Here is a 16,537-nt window from a genome sequence, read left to right as displayed (position 1 = left end):
AATACGATTTTGGATAAAAAACACAGTTCTAGACTGGTTTAAGTTCCAGTCTACGTGTTTCTAGGTTTGAGCATGGATTGCGCATGAAGTTTTGAAGTTTTTTTATATTGGTTCAGCCTTTAGTGAGTATAACACGCATATCTGGTGTTACAATGCTATTCTTTAGTAATAAACAGAAGTATATCAACACAAGAATGACAATGGCACGAAGAACTTACTAATTTGGGCGTAAAATCAAAATCCAATATGCAGAATGAGCAACAACAACAATGACGAGTGCGAACAAGAGATTCGTGGATCCAGGCTTGAATGTATGAAGTGAGGGCTTGAAGCTCTGAGTATGAGGTCTCGCAGCAAGGAAGATGAACGGTGGGGGCTATTCATGTATATAAGTAATGTATATAATGGAGGTAAACTGATGGGACTTTTCAAATTTTTGGGCAGTGTGTGACGACAGTTCTAGTAAAGAGGGGCAATCAACATGTGCCACATGTCCCAGTAAGGACGCAATGTCAGAAACATGGGAAGACAGGCTGTATAACTGGCGCAGCTTCTAGAAACCAAGCGTGTCATAGGTCGGTTGGCATGCACATTTCATTTCGGCTGGTTTGAGTGTTTTAGCACAATTGGAGGACAAATTATCTCGATCATGCTGTGCAGACGGAATTAAGGGGCAATTGAGAGAGTAATTTACGTGAATAAATTGGGTTGATCTAAGTCCATTCTTAAGCATTTGGGTCAAGCTATGGACTGGGGTAGGAGCTATGATAGCCCGGTCCTAGGCCATCCAGGCACCAAGCCAGTTAGAAGTGTCTCTAGAGCCTTGACCGCGCTATCTAGAGCTAAGTCCTAAGGCGGACCGACGTGATAACAAGTAAGGGGGCCGAGATGAGTATAGCTCGGCATTGGGCCCACTTGCAGTGATGATTACCACGACTCTACCCAAAGTAGCATGGAGCCAAGGAAGCTCAGTTGAATGTAGCGTCAACCGAGGTAAAGGTCTAAGCTATCTCACTTGGCTGGTAATGAGTAGGGTGTTATCAGGATAGACATTATTCTTGGGAGTGTGATTCCTAGGATGACTCTACTAAGAAGAGTTAGAGTCCTACTAGGATTATACTAGGCAGAATCTATAAAAGCTCATGATGAGACTTAGGCCTCGTTTGGGAACCCTCCCTTTTAACCAAAAAGTCAAAAAGTTACTAAATTAGCCAAAAAAACCAACAACTCATACCAAAAGTCAAAGATTCTCTTTTCTCTCTACTTTTTGCACATCTTTTCGTAAAAAGTCAAAAAGTTATCACAAACATACAAGTTTTTTTAGCTCATATTTTAGCCAAATAGCCAAAAAAATTACTAAATTACCCTGTTCCCAAACGAGGCCTTATATACAGGTATTGCAATTCTTACTCTCAATTACACAGAGCTTTTTATGTTTATTGTCTAATCGCTGATTTAGGCATCGGAGAGGTTTCTGGCACACCCCTGCCAGCTAGCTCACGTTTGTGTTTTCAGGTAGTAAAGAGACGACATTTGTAGGAGTGCAAACTTGATCAACAGGATTATACGAGAAGATTATTTCGTGCTCGTACAGTTATACCAATGAGTATATAACAAATCATCAAAAGTAACACCAATTATCATATATTGTGTGTCAAATTGTGAAAGCTTTTTAGGGGTCTCAAACATTACATTGAAACAATTCAGGGAAAAAAAGAAGAAGAAAAAAGAAGAATTTGCAAATAATTTGACAGAAAATGACATATTAATTCATTTTTTAGACCCATTTTCTAAATCCAATCTATATCTATATCTATATCAATATTTATTAAAGAAAATTGGTTTTCCAATGAGAAGAACCTTGTGAAACTCAAAACACTCCTACAATTTTTCTAGATTTTTTATTTTTTAAATAATTAAAAAATCTTCTATTGGTTAGCTTTTATTAAATTATTTTAAAAATCTTATTGTGCCTTAATTTCAGAATCAAAGTTATTTAATCCATTTAAAAATTTAAAATTTTGTACCATTAAAATATAAGAATCAATTCACATCTTCTATAAATTTTTTCTTTTCATGTTTAATAATTTTATATGCATCGAAAATTTCAATCTATATGTCTATATTATAGCAAAGAGACATTTCATTAATAAATGTAGTGAAACCTCCAAAGTTCCAACCAAAAATTTCAAATTTTAGTAATTAAATAAAAATATAAGAAAAATTATTAGTTGTTGTCCTATCCTAAAAAATTTCGCAACCAATTAACTTATCTCACCGAAAGATTTTTACAAGATCATTGATCCATGATGCCAATTTTGTTCCTTTTTTTTAATATATTTTTAGATGAATAATTTTGTTTCCTTAAACCCCCAAGCTATGCTTCCATAGCCTAAGGTAGGATTTTATACTTTTTATTTTTTAGATAGTGTATGTCAATACAATAAAGGATTCAAAAATCTTTTCAAATATTGATGATGTGTTTGATTTATGGTTTTAGGTAGGGATTTTGAAAGGAAATAAAAAAGTATGTGAAATTAGATAAAATATAATTGTATTTCATTCACATTTCATCTACTATCTAGGCTCATTTTTAATATTTAATCTAATATTAAAACGTCTCAAACTAGCTCATCCTAGTCACGAACTGATCAAAACAAATTTTAATGATTAGGTAAATGTCACATTGACATAAATATTAATTTGATTAGCTTCTAATTCACTTCTAATGTTTAGTCGAATATCACAAGTTAATCCTAATCTATTTTCAAGAAAGAGTTATGATATAAGATAATTTATAATTTTGAGTAGACAATTTTTTTAGATTTTACAAAATAAGAAATTTTTTTGTATATTAATAAATATAATTTACTAACATCTTATAAAAAAAATAACGCCCAATTAGTATATATTAATATATGTTTGAGAGGAAAAAGATTGGATACACACCTAACCTTTAGTATAGTACACACTCAAGCTTTTATTAACATCACATGCTAAATTAAAATTACAAAATTTATAAAATGAAGTGTATTTATATTTTATTGTCAACATAATTTTTGTAATTTTTTCTTTAATTTTTACCAATTTAATTACGATATGCCATTTTTTTATTAAGAACTTTTTAGCATATTATCCGTGCTATTCACGAGTATAAATGAATAATTAAAAATTACTTTCTAAATTAAAATAATAATATAAAATTTATTTAAATTATGTAGTAAAAATGATTTATAATCAATTAAATTTTATTCATTTTTATCAGAATTACACATAAGAGAATATTTTTATTCTGATATCATTAATTGTGTGTTCTAAGTTCTTAATAAAAAATTGCATGTTATAATTTAATTAGTAAAAATTAAAGAATAAATTATAAAAATTATATTTACTATAAAATATAAATACATTTTGTTTTATAAGTTTCTCAATTTTAATTTACCATATGAGCTATAATACATCATTTTTAATAATTCAATATCATAAAAAAAAATAATAATCTTCATATTTATGGTGCTTTTTATTAATCAATAAAAAAAATATAAATATTAAGATAATTACATTTGAACAAATTCTAACATAAAATTTTTACTCTAAAACTTTAGGACCTACAAATTTCCTTTGACTCTATAACTAATTTTTGCAATAGTAACTAAAATAAATTTCAATCATTATTATATGGAAAGACATGTGTGATAAAAGTATAGTACAAAATTTTAAAAAGTAATACTAATTCAACATTTTCTGTATGGATAATATGTACCAAACTTATTGGCCTCATTTGTTTTCAGAAGTATAATGGAGAGAATTTATAGTGAGGGGATTAATAGTGAGCGATTAAGTAAAATTGTGTTTATTATGGTGATAGTTGTTAGTGTAGGGATTGTTAAATTATTTTTATATAAAATAAATATAAAATAACAAAACAAATAAAAAAAATACAAAAACATTAAACATTAATGTTAAAAAAAATGCCCAACATGCAAAAAATTTTAAAAAAAAATAAAAATTTTCTGAAAAAAATAAAACAAATAAAACAATGATTTTTACTTAACAAAAAATACAAAAATTAAACATTAATGTTAAAGAAAAAAATGCCCAACATGTAAAAAATAAAAAAATAAAAAATTTGTAGTCCTTGGGACTATTTTTCTAATGGGTCCAGCTTGTCTCAAATTGAGATCAAGACTGGACCTGTCCAGTTCAGCCCATGGGGCCCTGTTTTGGCCTATTTTTGATAATCCGAACCGTCCAATGTGTAGAACTCGTCGAGTACTACAGATCTGTAAAAAATCACATTGATCAGATATCAATAGCTATGTGATCAAATCAGTTTTGTATAAAAAAAATGGACGGTGAAACAATTAACGGTTGATAAAAAACTATTTTGTTCACATAGCTATCAATATCCGATCAACGTGATTTTTCACAGCCATATAATACTCAGCGAGTTCTACACATTGAACGGCTCGGATTATCAAAACGAGACCCGTAGTGGGCCCCCAAGGGCCCAACAAAACGGTCCAGTTCGATCTTAGACTGGACCAAAGCCACTGCCTTTTCTTATATCATCTCCACCTTCTCCATCCCAATCCCCTTTCCAAGGCCTATTATAGTACCAAGGGATTAAGGGTCCCCCATTCCCATCTCTCAAAACAAACACCCCTTGTAGTGGGTCTTACTTTACTATTAATTCCAATCCCCTCCCTATAACCCCGAACAAATGGGGCCATTGTGTTTAATTCATAGATTTTGGTAGGAATTTGGAATGAGAAATGAAAAAGATAAGTAAAATGTAAATGAAATATAACTATATTTTACGTAATTTTAAACACTTTTTCATTTTTCCTTTCAAATTTTTTACCCAAAACCGTGAACCAAACACATCATTAATGTTTGAAAAGAGTTTTGGATCTTTTATTATGTTGATATACACTATTAAAAAAAATAAAAATAAATAATATAATATTTTGTAGGAGAAGCAAGTTTTAAAATGGATTATCAATCACATTATAAGGAAATAAAAGCTAGCCAATATTTTTTTTTTAAATTATTTAAAAACTTAAATATCAAGAGAAATAAACTATAGAAGATATGAATTAATTCCTATAATTTAATGGTACAAAAATCTAAATTTTAAAACGGATTATTTTCAAATTTCTAAATTTAAATTTTTAAATGGATTAATTGACTTTCTTTTTGAAATGTGTAAATTAAGGGATAATACGATTTTTTAAAATGATTTAATAAAAGCTACACGATTTTTTTTTTATATTTTAAAACTAATTAGTTAACTTTCCTTTTCAGATTTCTAAATTTAAATTTACAAATAAATTAATTAACTTTCCTTTTGAAATATGTAAATCAAGGCTTAATAAGATTTTTTTTTAATGATTCAATAAAAGTTAAAAGCTTTTTTTAAAATTTTTTTAATACTGATTAGTTAACTTTCCTTTTCAAAATTTTAAATTTAAAGTCATAAATGAATTAATTAACTTTTCTTTTGAAATATGTAAATCAAGAAATAATAAGATTTATTTAATAATTCAATAAAAGTTAGTCAATCAAAATTTTTTTAATTATTTAAAAAATAAGAATTTTAGAAAAATAGTATGGGAGTCTTGAGTTTCACAAGGCTCTTCTGATTAGAAATCCCATTTTTCTTAATATATAGTATAGATGACACACAATTAATGATATTTGAAAAAAATGTATAAAATTTAATTGATTATAAATTATTTTTACTACATATTTTAAATAAATTTTATATTATTATTTTAATTTCGAAGTAATTTTGAATTATTTATTGTACATGTGCATAACACAGGCAATATGCTAATAATGTGCAAATGAAATAATTAATTGATAATAAGAGAAGATAGAGAGAGAAATAGTACACGAGAATGATTGATTGATTGGTCATTAGACTTGAGAAGTGAATCTAATTTTTGGATTTGAATAATACTACTCCCAATTCAAAGAAAAAAACAGCATTACTGTAATTTTACTGAATGTACTATAAAACCTTCTAAATAAGTGACACATATAGAAACATATTAATTTTTAAATCAGCAAAATATATATATATTTTTTTTTTAGGAGAAACCAGCAAAATATTATATATATAATTATGAAGAGCTATGAAATATTACCGACTTCACCAGCTCATGGGCTAGATTACATTGTCTGATACTTTGGTAATACTAACACAATAAACTAGACTACTAGCGATTGCCTTAATTTCCTGCACAATTGAGACCATCATCCAATCAGAAACACCATTATCATGCAAGAGAGAAATCAAAATTTGGCAATCTACGAGTATGGAAATTCTTTAGCCCATTGCAAATGCCGCTAAGCATGCACGACCCTCTGCTGCCAACGGGATCACACATGAAGAAACCTTGCACAGAAATACAACTACTAAGATTAAATGTTCATCTTGTTAAAAGCCATCTTCAATCTCGTCCACAATGGCGCTAAGATTCTTATCAGACAATCCACCTTCCTTCGCAGCTTCTTTTGCCAAATACTTTCATTTTTTAGCATTCATTCTTATTTCTTCCCCATTCTCTCCATCTCCCATAACCAATACAATGCACCTCTTGATCTCATCAGCTTCAACTACTCCCTCCTCATTCTTTGTTGCCCTTACCCCAGTCTTGTATTCGTCTTCTAAAAGCTTTGCATTTGTTGGTTGGTCTGAAAATTGCAGTAAACACATGACCGGAATGCCCAAAACCAGACCCTCTGATGAAGAATTCCACCCACAACGAGTCACAAAGCATCCCACCGAAGGGTGGGAAAGAACTTCCACTCACTTGGGAACACCATGACGCTGTTATACCTTGTTTTTTCAGTTCATCTTTGCAACTTAGCTTATCTTCTTGTTTCTCACCATCTGCCAAAGCTCTTAACACCCATAAGAATGTCCGATTGCTTTCCAACAACCCCCGTGCAATCTCTTCCATTTCTTGCAATAGAAAATTAAAGAAGCTTCCAAACAAAATGTACAGAACCGATGATTGAGGCTTCGAATCCAACCACTCGACATAATCTCTTGATTTTTGTAATAGATCGCCTCCCAAAAGCATTATCAGATGGATCTTTTCCATCTAAAAATGCTGATGGGACTAACGGACCTATTGCAATCAAGTTGTGCTTTCCAATAGCCCTTAATGCCTTGGATTCCAATGCATCAAATGTGTTTACTAGTATTTTCGGGTTAATTTCTGCAATGAGTGCATCTAGCTGCTCTTTGAATCCTGGAAACGCAACACTAAATGTATTAGAAGGAAGCATGAAAGTGGGAACATCGTGACTGGTGAGCTTTCCCAACCCGGGTAATTCAATAGCACAAGCAGTGTCATCGCAATTTTTTTTAATCAAATCACCATAGCCATTAAAATAATAGAAATAGAGAGCGAAAATAGTGGCAGGTTGAACCCAAAGTGGCGCAGAGGGAATGTTGAAACCACGAGCCACTTCAGCTGCCCATTGACGGAGCATTACATAGACCACACCTGTTACAGGGCAGCCTTCCTCGGAGCTAGCCTTCATGAGTTCTGAGAGGGCTTTGGAGCCACGACGCTTGTGCTATCGGACATGTAGTGTTCATGATTGTCACTCAATTTGAGTCCATCGTCATAGCCATCGGAGAAGGCAATGAAGGTTAGGCCATCTGGTGTTTGAGAAGAGGCTTTGGTCATGCGCTTTTGGGCAGAGACACTTGAGAGTATGGTGACCTTGACACCCATTCTTTTGAGGTTCTTGCGAATTGGATTGTTGAATTTAAGGCTCCCTGAGTTGGGAAAGAAACGAGGACCATGTGAGTATGCACCATGATGGGTAATCAATGGAATGAGAAAATGCTTGTTTGGATTGAAGAAATTTGTGTATTGAGCTCTGTTGAGGGAAGAAGATCGTACATACGGATCAGGTTGAGACGACAAGTTATTGGTTGATCTTGGAGTATCGCTAACATTGTGTTTGATTGGAAGATTTGAAAATGAATTTGGAAAAAGAAAGGGAAAAGGTTTGTGAAATTAGGTGAAATATATGTATATTTTATTTACATTTTACCTTCTTTTTCTATTTCATCCTTTGCCAAATCTCCTAACCAAACACAGCGAACCTGTGGGTGCTACAGTGAATCTGCAGTGAGCTCGTGGGACTTTTCTGACTCTTTTTCGATGATCTGAACCGTTCATATTGTAGGATTTGTTGAATAGATCATACATGCACAAAAATCAAATTGATTGGAAATTTATAGCAAGAGCACATTTATTTTTAAAAAAATAAATGGTTGACATTATCTTGATAATTTTTGTAAAACAATTTGAACCTAATCATGGGGTTATGGATTTCTGATATTAACTTAATTTTTTGTATGGATGATATACTCGACGAACTCTACAATATGAGTAATTCGGATTATCGAAAAAGACTTGAAAAAAGCCCCTAGGAGCTCACAGCAGCACCCACTACAGGAAATTCGTTTTTTAGCGGCGTTTTGAAAACGCCGCGAAAAGCCTGAAAAACGCCGTAATATCTTATAGTGACGTGTAAAATTTTCGCCGCTGATAGGGCCGCCGCAATAGCTACCCAACGTTTAAAAAACGTCGCTAAAAATATTATACGGCGTTTCTTAAAACGCCGCAAAATCTTTGACGACCGTCTCACCCTCCGTCCCAAATTAACGTGTGACGTCACAATAACGTCATTTAGTGGCGTTTTTTGAAAAAACGCCACTGTTTTTTTATTTTTTTAATTTGTGGTGACAATGACGTCATTTTGTGGCGTTTTTTCAAAAAACGCCACTTTTTCTTTTTCTTTTTTTTTTTTTTTTGAGGGGGGATTCTAAATTAGTGCAGTTGCAAGTATATCTAGAATGAATATGTTCACATTTTATTTTCTGTCATTTTTTCCAAGTGTAGTATTTTAAAACCTGCAAATCAAGTAATGTTCTACATTTTAAAACCAGCAATTCATCAATCTCTTGATCTCTATGGGTTGTTCACCCCTTATTCAACATCAGTGATTATACCCAACAACAAAGTATATCTGGATCTCTGCAATTCAAGTCATGCCCCATAACAACACAATATCATTGACTCTATTATCCAAAACATGTAGTTCATTTCTAGCTAATTACAAAGTAACTTGAAAAACAAAACAGTTATGATTTACAAAAAAAATGAAAAAAAGTATCGTCAGTGTTTCCTAAATCGCTCCGGACCTAGGGAGCAAGCAAATCATATCTTTGGTAAGAGCAACAATTTTCAGATTTTGCGTCTCCCAATTCTGTTGTGCACATCCAATTCTGTTGTGCACTGTGCACTATATTCGTCGCTTGCTATTAAGCCGAAAGCAACAAGCAGCAAAAACATTTCTGCAAAATCTGATGTTTTGTAGCACAATGCTATTGTTTATCAACCTCTTGTAGTCTGAAAACTCCAAGTTAATTGCATTTCTCACCAATTATATTGAAAATATCAGCGACAAAAGCACTCTCCACAAAGCATCTCTCACCATTCCACCTAAGGGAAAGCAAATCAATGCAGCAAAATATCAGGTGAACACCTTCCCAATACTGAATATTTTAATATAAATTGATGATGATCTAAATCCATATGCAATAGCCAAGTCAATCAAAGACTTAAAAGGTTTAATGGAGTAATTCAATTGAATAAAATAATTCATACCAGCAGTAGTGTCATGTGTTGAACCAGTACTCGATGATGTACTAGGCAAGCTACCTGGAGGATACCATGACATGAAGCAAGGGTGATAGAAAAAAATCACCTGATTCATTCTACTTCATAGATAACTTGTTGGTGACATTTTCAATCTATATGCAGTATGAAATGCTTAATAGATAGTATTTTACCCATATAAATTAACATGTAGCTCCTATAGTGCAGATATACAACCAATGCCCTCACCCATGACCAAATACAAATGTCCAAGATAGTAAAAAAAAATAATAGAAATTCAAAGTTTACGTAGAAACAACATTAAGGAAAGGAAAACCACCAGAATTGAATTTTATTTTATTTATAAATAAAAAATAACTAGAAACCAAGATATAGACCTTACCTTCATCAGCCACCACCTCTACATGATTTTCATTGTCAATTACTTGAAATGATATGTTTCCCAGCCACAACACTGCAGCAAGCATTTCAAACGCATTGTCTTGGTCTTCTTTGCAAAGTCGAACAGTATCTAAGGCTTCCTGTCAAAGTAGAAAAAATAAATAAAATTAAAAATAATTAGGACACAGAAAGAACAGAGAGAAGATTTCACTGTTTAGTAAAGTCTAATTACCATAAGCATTTGAAATTTCCTAGCATCATCAACATCATCAATTGCAAAGCAGCCACTCTGACTTAGATAATGGAACTCAACAGCCGATTTTAGATTCAGTCTATCTGTAAAGAAATATATGACACGAAGTCAGAGACCATAAATTTTCTTAGGTTGTAATTATATAGCTGATATAGAGAACCACATCATATATCTCATCAGAAATGTCTCAAGGAGTTGATGTTTTACAGCACATATGCAATCATAAAAATTGCTCCTTGGCTTTAGTAAAATTAGAGTTTGTATAATGTATTCTACAGCCCATTTTACCTTAATGTAAGAGCACCAATCATGTTATTAAGGGCAGCACAAACACCATCATGTGCTTTAGGATAGAATGGACTCGTGCGAAAAAAAGAGAAATAAAACATGTTATGTCTAAATTACCTCCTGAGTTGTTTTACCAGCAATCTGATGCCTTCCCCTTTCGATTGCAGGGACCTACTTTAGTCTCAATAAAATGGGGAACAATGTACAAACAACAATTTCCTATTTGAAACCCAAACAAAATTTCATAATTTTAAATGTATCACAAGATTTCTTCTCATGTTGATGCACTGAAGAACTCTTGGCCGCTAGCCTAGGTCACACAGCCAAAGTCGAAGTTACTCTCCGATAAAGCTACAATGGAAAAAAGTAAGTTTCAATGCATAATAATTTCCAAAGTTTCAATGCATAATAATTTCCAGTGTAGATATGTATATTATTATCAATGAGTTTGAATTCTTATACCTTTTAAGAATCCCCAATATGTGTTACTTTTTCACTTCCGAATGGAAAGGTCGACGTGCAGGTAAGCTACACAAGCCATGAAAAAGAAGAAAAACACAGATGCCAACATCAATGGCTCGGCGAGCATGAATATTGGGTTGAAGCTGTAGTAAACCTGCAATAGAAGATATCAAGTGAACATAAATGCCATAGCCATTATGAAATATATATAAGTCATAAAAAATAAATAAGAGAGAGAGAGAGAGAGAGAGAGAGAGAGAGAGAGAGAGAGAGAGAGAAGGAAATACTCCAAGCTGGGTGGAGGAAACACACAAACACACCAAATGGGAACAGTTAATTAGTCTTTGTAGCCAGTGATGTCTATAGAATCAACGGTGATAGCAAATCGGTGACAATTATCCTGTTAAGCATGGCCTAACCTAAGAATTAGACCCATAAAAGGTAACAGATAAGTAAACTCAACCTATCAAAACCATTCATAATTTTAGCAAAAGGTCAAAGAATGAAAAACCTCAATGGCCATGATCATCACTGCAAATAATTACCAAATTAATATAATCAAGAGATGCCCTGACTTCATTGCAACAAGAAAAATATGCCTAGTATAAAGCTATACTTTGCATTTAGGGTGAATCCGATGGCAGTTCCAGTTTTTCTCCTATAATAATACCATTACTTGGGTTCGCACTATTCTCCTGTCCATGTAAATGATAGAGGCTGTATGAAAGCTAGAATAACACCATTACTTGCATTAAGGTCGAAAACTATGTGGGTGATAAAGAGCAAGTGGGTTGGTTGTGGAGCACTTGGACATGGTAGGCATTGAGATGACGAAATCACTTAAGGTGGGCAGGGTGAGAGTTGACATGGTCTTAGGAAAAGAAAGAGAGAGTGCAGTAACAGTGGGCCAGAGAAGTGTAGAAAACAACATATAATATTCAAAATTAATTGCAATAGTCTCTCAGTTGATAAGTCTAGAAAGAGTAAGAACAATGGGCTGCTGGGGTTGGTTGACTTTAGATTGAGCTTAGGTTTGGCCAAACTCAATCATGTTCATGAGCCTGATCAAGCTTGTCAAGTTTGTTCATTTACCTATTCTGTCAAGTTTGTTCATTTACCTATTCATTCTAATTTCCATATCGAAAGATATTCAACTTCAATTGCAATTACAAGATACTCCAAGAGCTTATCCATATTTTTGTCATATCTAAAACGTAAGGTACTTTCTCCTTTTTGTCACAGTTACCAAAGCCATATAAGTGTAGCGCCAACTTTTCATGAGGCCTCAAGTAAATCCCAATTTCAATAGAGTTAGTTTGTGGAGCAATCTTGCCCAAAACCTAAGCTTGAGCTTGGTTGTGAATGGGCTTCTTAACAAGCCCAGTATGAGATGCTTATGTCAACATTACTTTCTTTATAAAACCCTGTCTGAACTTAAATTCAAGAGGAAAGTTTGATAAAGTCTCTAGGAGGTCATACCAGATAGTTCAAATATTCATATGTTAACCATCTAACAAACTGGATTATCTAGACAACCCTCAAATCGAACCATACCACCCTTAAGAGGGTCTTGTCATAGACTCATAATCTTTGTGGTTCATGAGTGAAACATCTCAACTAGCTCTGACATTGTCACCAATTACTACCCCAAGTTCTCAAAATGTCTAATTTATATCTTATTATATTCACTCTAGGTTAAGTACAAGAAATTTGACTCTAGTTCACACCTCTCAGTAAGTTCTCAAAATGATACAAAATGATTCACATAATAAAACAATTAGATTGTAATGATATCAAGGTACTTCCAAGACATGCTGTGAATATGACAATATGAGATGGAGCTGCAAAAAATATACTGTAATCTGGCCAAAATACAAGGAGTCACAAAAAATTTTAGACAAATTTGAGGAGGTGGTTAAATGGGTATCTGCTTCCAGGTAAAAAAATTAATTTTAAGACTACATATAAACTCAACCATCTCTTTATACAACATTAACAGTCTTAAAAGAGGCTCTCAATCAATCGGCACTTCAAATTGAATCTAATCATTTGATTGAGGTTTTTTTTGAAGAAAAGTTATTGATATATATATATATATATAAAGTAAAGTGTACATTACATCAATAGTGAAGACAAAAGCCCCAAGATAGTTTCCTAAAAACTCTGAGCAACTGCACCCAAAAATGATGTTCTTGGTCCCATCTAATAAATAAATAAAAACTACAATATAGAAGTAGGTAAGATGCCCACTGTGCAAGACAAAAAACAAGACAAAGTGTAGCAAAGTTACTGCCAGTATGAACTCAAAAACAAATGAAAAACAGAACCCCATAAGAGGCAAAATCTGTTCCACCTTCAATCAGTGTGAACAAAGGAAAAACATTCATGACGCAGCAGAGTGGAGCACCACAGAGGTCTTCATCACTGCGTTGGGTTTATAGATACTTTATAATGAATTTCAAGCACACAACAATAAATTTTTGTAGAAGTACCTTGATATTACTTATGTTCTGACACAAAGCAAACTACAGTGCACATAGTTAAACACATATGCTAATTAATCATGCTTCACACATTAGTTTCAAGATTGACAAAACAAAGCACAAGGAACAACATACCAGACGATTTGGTGAGACGATCCTGGATAATAAGCGAAGGAAACAGAAAATTAAGTCAGAAGAAGAAGGAAAACCATAAGCCAAACTCATAAAAGTGAACTATCGAAAAAAAATCAAACAAACCTCAAAGACCAAAGGCGTCAATCTCATGAAGGAACTGCTCTGAGAATGAACAATTGCCATTGAGCCTAGTTGAATATAGCTATAAAAGTATCATTTAGAATATAGCTATAAAAGTATCATTCAGTAAATCACATTCGAAAGATGAATAGTCATTATCATAATCCATTTGGGCAAAAAGTATCATTTAGAATATAGCTATAAAAATAAAAATTCAGTGCACCATAAGCTGCTATGATAGATATCATGATAGAAAAGTTAATGCACTTTTTAACTGCCAGTCTTAATATTTCATTTCTCACCACACATTGTATGCATAAGTAATAATGCAATATAGTTCTAAAATAAGGGTTCAATGCATGATAACCTATGAGAAGGAATTCAATAATAGTTTAAAACTGGCGAATGTACATCTCACTAATTGATTGTAGATAATATTCGGTGAACAGAAATGTTACATGGAAAACTAAGTGACGAGCATAGTAGAGAACTCACTACAAGCACTCTGCTGCATCATATATGCCCATGGTTTCGGTACTTGTGTCATCAATTTTCAAGATAACATTCCTAGACAAAATGCCAGTCTTATTTGCAGGACCGCTTGGAGCAGCTGAAATGACCACCAGTCCTGCACGTAATCCATCACCTTCTGTAGGGTAGCCAATTGACAGCCCTACACCTGTAACAGCACCTTGTGTCCCGAACATCCTCCAAGAAGCAACCATCATATTCATCAGCCTACATTGAACACAAGTGTAAAAATGATGTCCTTCAGAAGCAGAACCAAAGGGGTTCAACATAGACAACAATCTGTAGTCTACATACAAAACAAAGAGAACAAAAAGTGAAACTTCTAACAAGATACATTAGTCCCAATAATAAGCATGACGTGCTCAAATATCATTAGCTTAATGTGTAAACATGCAGCTTCAGCTACCTTAGCATAGGAGAAGACCATAATTGCATTTGCTTTATGCACAAACCATGGGAAAAATATATATATTCAGCAAAAGAAAATCCATCCTTATAATTTATTTGAAATATCGTACTCACTTGCATTGTAAAAATTCATGCAATCCATTATGCAAAGTCCTAATATGATTGAAAGAAATACCTCTAATACAAAGTTTTGACCACTTCCAAGGATGATATTTCCTCCAAGAAACTGATACAGACAGTTGTAGATTATATTACATTTTTGTTTACAGATAAATTATTTATTGCAAGTACAGAAAATAAGTCAGACAATTACCATTCACCCTGTGTTTAAAATACTGAAACTATCTATCAACAGAGTTGAAGGCAGTAACAAAAAGGACATAAAAAAAGGGCATGCCTTTGAACAAGCAGAACTTTAGATAAAGGAGGGGGGAGGGGGATTTGGAACTACATAGCAGTCTTGAAATTCAAACTGCCTCCAAACCTGTGCATGTTAATATGATACGCAGATGATTGGGTGTAAAAAAGAGATAAAAAATTAAATGAATCGATATAATCAATTGGAAATGATTCGGATTGAGTTTCAATCTTCATCAACTGAAGAGACACGCTTGCTAAAAATGATCAATCAAACACTGCAAATGATTTTTATGTTCTCAACTTGAAGACCAAGGTCATATGACATATGAAGTAGAAATGCAGAAAAAAAAATGAAAGGAAGTTTGACAGAGTTGAGAACAACTACATCAAGAACAGTACTGTTTATACACCAAACTTCTACCATAAAACCGCAGCAACACAAAAACTATGATGCTTGGACCATGAAGCAAGCACAAACCCCCAATGCCTACAACCAACATCGCATTATAGTAAATTTTTTTTTTTAGAAAAAAAATTAAATCAAGGATTCTAGTTTTCTTCCTTCAAGACAAAAAGGAATAACATAGTCTAATTACCTATGTTCATTAGAAATACGTAAAATTATGTTCTACCAATATACAAACATAGATTGAAAAAAGAATATCAAAGTGAATGAGATTCTATTGAAAAGAGAGCAGAACAAAAATGGCAAGTGAAAAGATTAAAAAGAGTACAGTTTGACTGAAGGGAGGCCAGATCGAAGAGCGAGGAATATAGTGAGTCCTGTGTATGAGACCAGATCTGAGAGAGAGAGAGAGAGAGAGAGAGAGAGAGAGAGAGAGGACCAGACTTAAGGGATAGTAGCGACGGGAGGACCATACCTGAGAAGGAGCTTTAACAGGCTCGAAACCCTAGATAAAATCCCTTCACTAATGTAGCAACTCGATTACCAGAAACCCAATATTCACTCAATCTGATTACCAGAAACCCAGGATTCACTCAATCGGCTAGTTTCCTCAGTCCCGATTCGATTGGTCTCAGTCCCGATCCCAATCCCGATGATCTTGATCCTTCTTCACTCATCGATCTCGTAACCTCGCCGATTTGTGCAACTCAACCAGTCCATCTTCCTCTGCAAAATCATCAGAATCAGAATCAAGAAAAACAAAAAACCATCAAGAAATTTTAACCAAATTGATTCAAAAATCGATGGATTTAGAATTAGATCTGAACAAGTAATCGGAATCAACCCTGGTGACTCTCTCAAGAAGCATGAGGAGACAGAGGAAACCTAGATCTAGGACGGAGAGAGAAAAGAGAGAAATGGATATAGAGAACAGAATGACGGAAAAAGAAATGGGTACAGAGGGAGACGGAGCACCGTTTAAAAGTCGAACGCG

The 16,537-nt window shown here is 33.3% G+C and overlaps 1 protein-coding gene and 1 pseudogene across 5 annotated transcripts; both read right to left on the bottom strand.

The window, feature by feature from the left end:
- Positions 1 to 6,115: 6,115 nt before the first annotated feature.
- Positions 6,116 to 7,894, bottom strand: LOC114312059 (crocetin glucosyltransferase, chloroplastic pseudogene; annotated as a pseudogene).
- Positions 7,895 to 8,908: 1,014 nt separating this feature from the next.
- LOC114281104 (myosin-1) lies at positions 8,909 to 16,537 on the bottom strand. 5 transcript variants are annotated; one of them, XM_082875129.1, is made up of 7 exons: positions 16,019 to 16,515; positions 11,101 to 11,254; positions 10,756 to 10,989; positions 10,330 to 10,433; positions 10,099 to 10,237; positions 9,705 to 9,758; positions 8,909 to 9,539 (listed from the first exon to the last, which is right to left on the bottom strand). In XM_082875129.1, the coding sequence occupies exons 4-7, from the start codon at positions 10,336 to 10,338 to the stop codon at positions 9,481 to 9,483; spliced, it is 261 nt and encodes an 86-aa protein (XP_082731255.1). In that variant the 5' UTR covers positions 10,339 to 10,433; positions 10,756 to 10,989; positions 11,101 to 11,254; positions 16,019 to 16,515; the 3' UTR covers positions 8,909 to 9,480. The 5 variants fall into 5 exon arrangements, 4 of the variants coding, with proteins under 4 accessions (XP_082731255.1, XP_082731253.1, XP_082731254.1 ...); XM_082875127.1 differs by lacking the exon at positions 8,909 to 9,539 and having other exon boundaries at positions 9,552 to 9,758; positions 16,019 to 16,269; positions 16,388 to 16,537; XR_014333368.1 differs by lacking the exon at positions 9,705 to 9,758 and having other exon boundaries at positions 8,931 to 9,539; positions 16,019 to 16,511.

Source organism: Camellia sinensis, chromosome 6, assembly GCF_055761805.1.
Source record: "Camellia sinensis isolate YWXY chromosome 6, ASM5576180v1, whole genome shotgun sequence".
NCBI classification, from domain to species: domain Eukaryota; kingdom Viridiplantae; phylum Streptophyta; class Magnoliopsida; order Ericales; family Theaceae; genus Camellia; species Camellia sinensis.
Note: the sequence above shows the minus strand (reverse complement) of the source record. Positions and strands in the feature narration are given on the sequence as shown.

What these genes read in the sequence shown, in the direction of transcription:
- LOC114281104 (XM_082875127.1), bottom strand. An exon ending in AGAGGTGGTGGCTGATGAAG is followed by an intron (nt 9,759 to 10,098) that starts GTAAGGTCTATA and finishes GGTATCCTCCAG; the next exon opens with GTAGCTTGCCTAGTACATCA.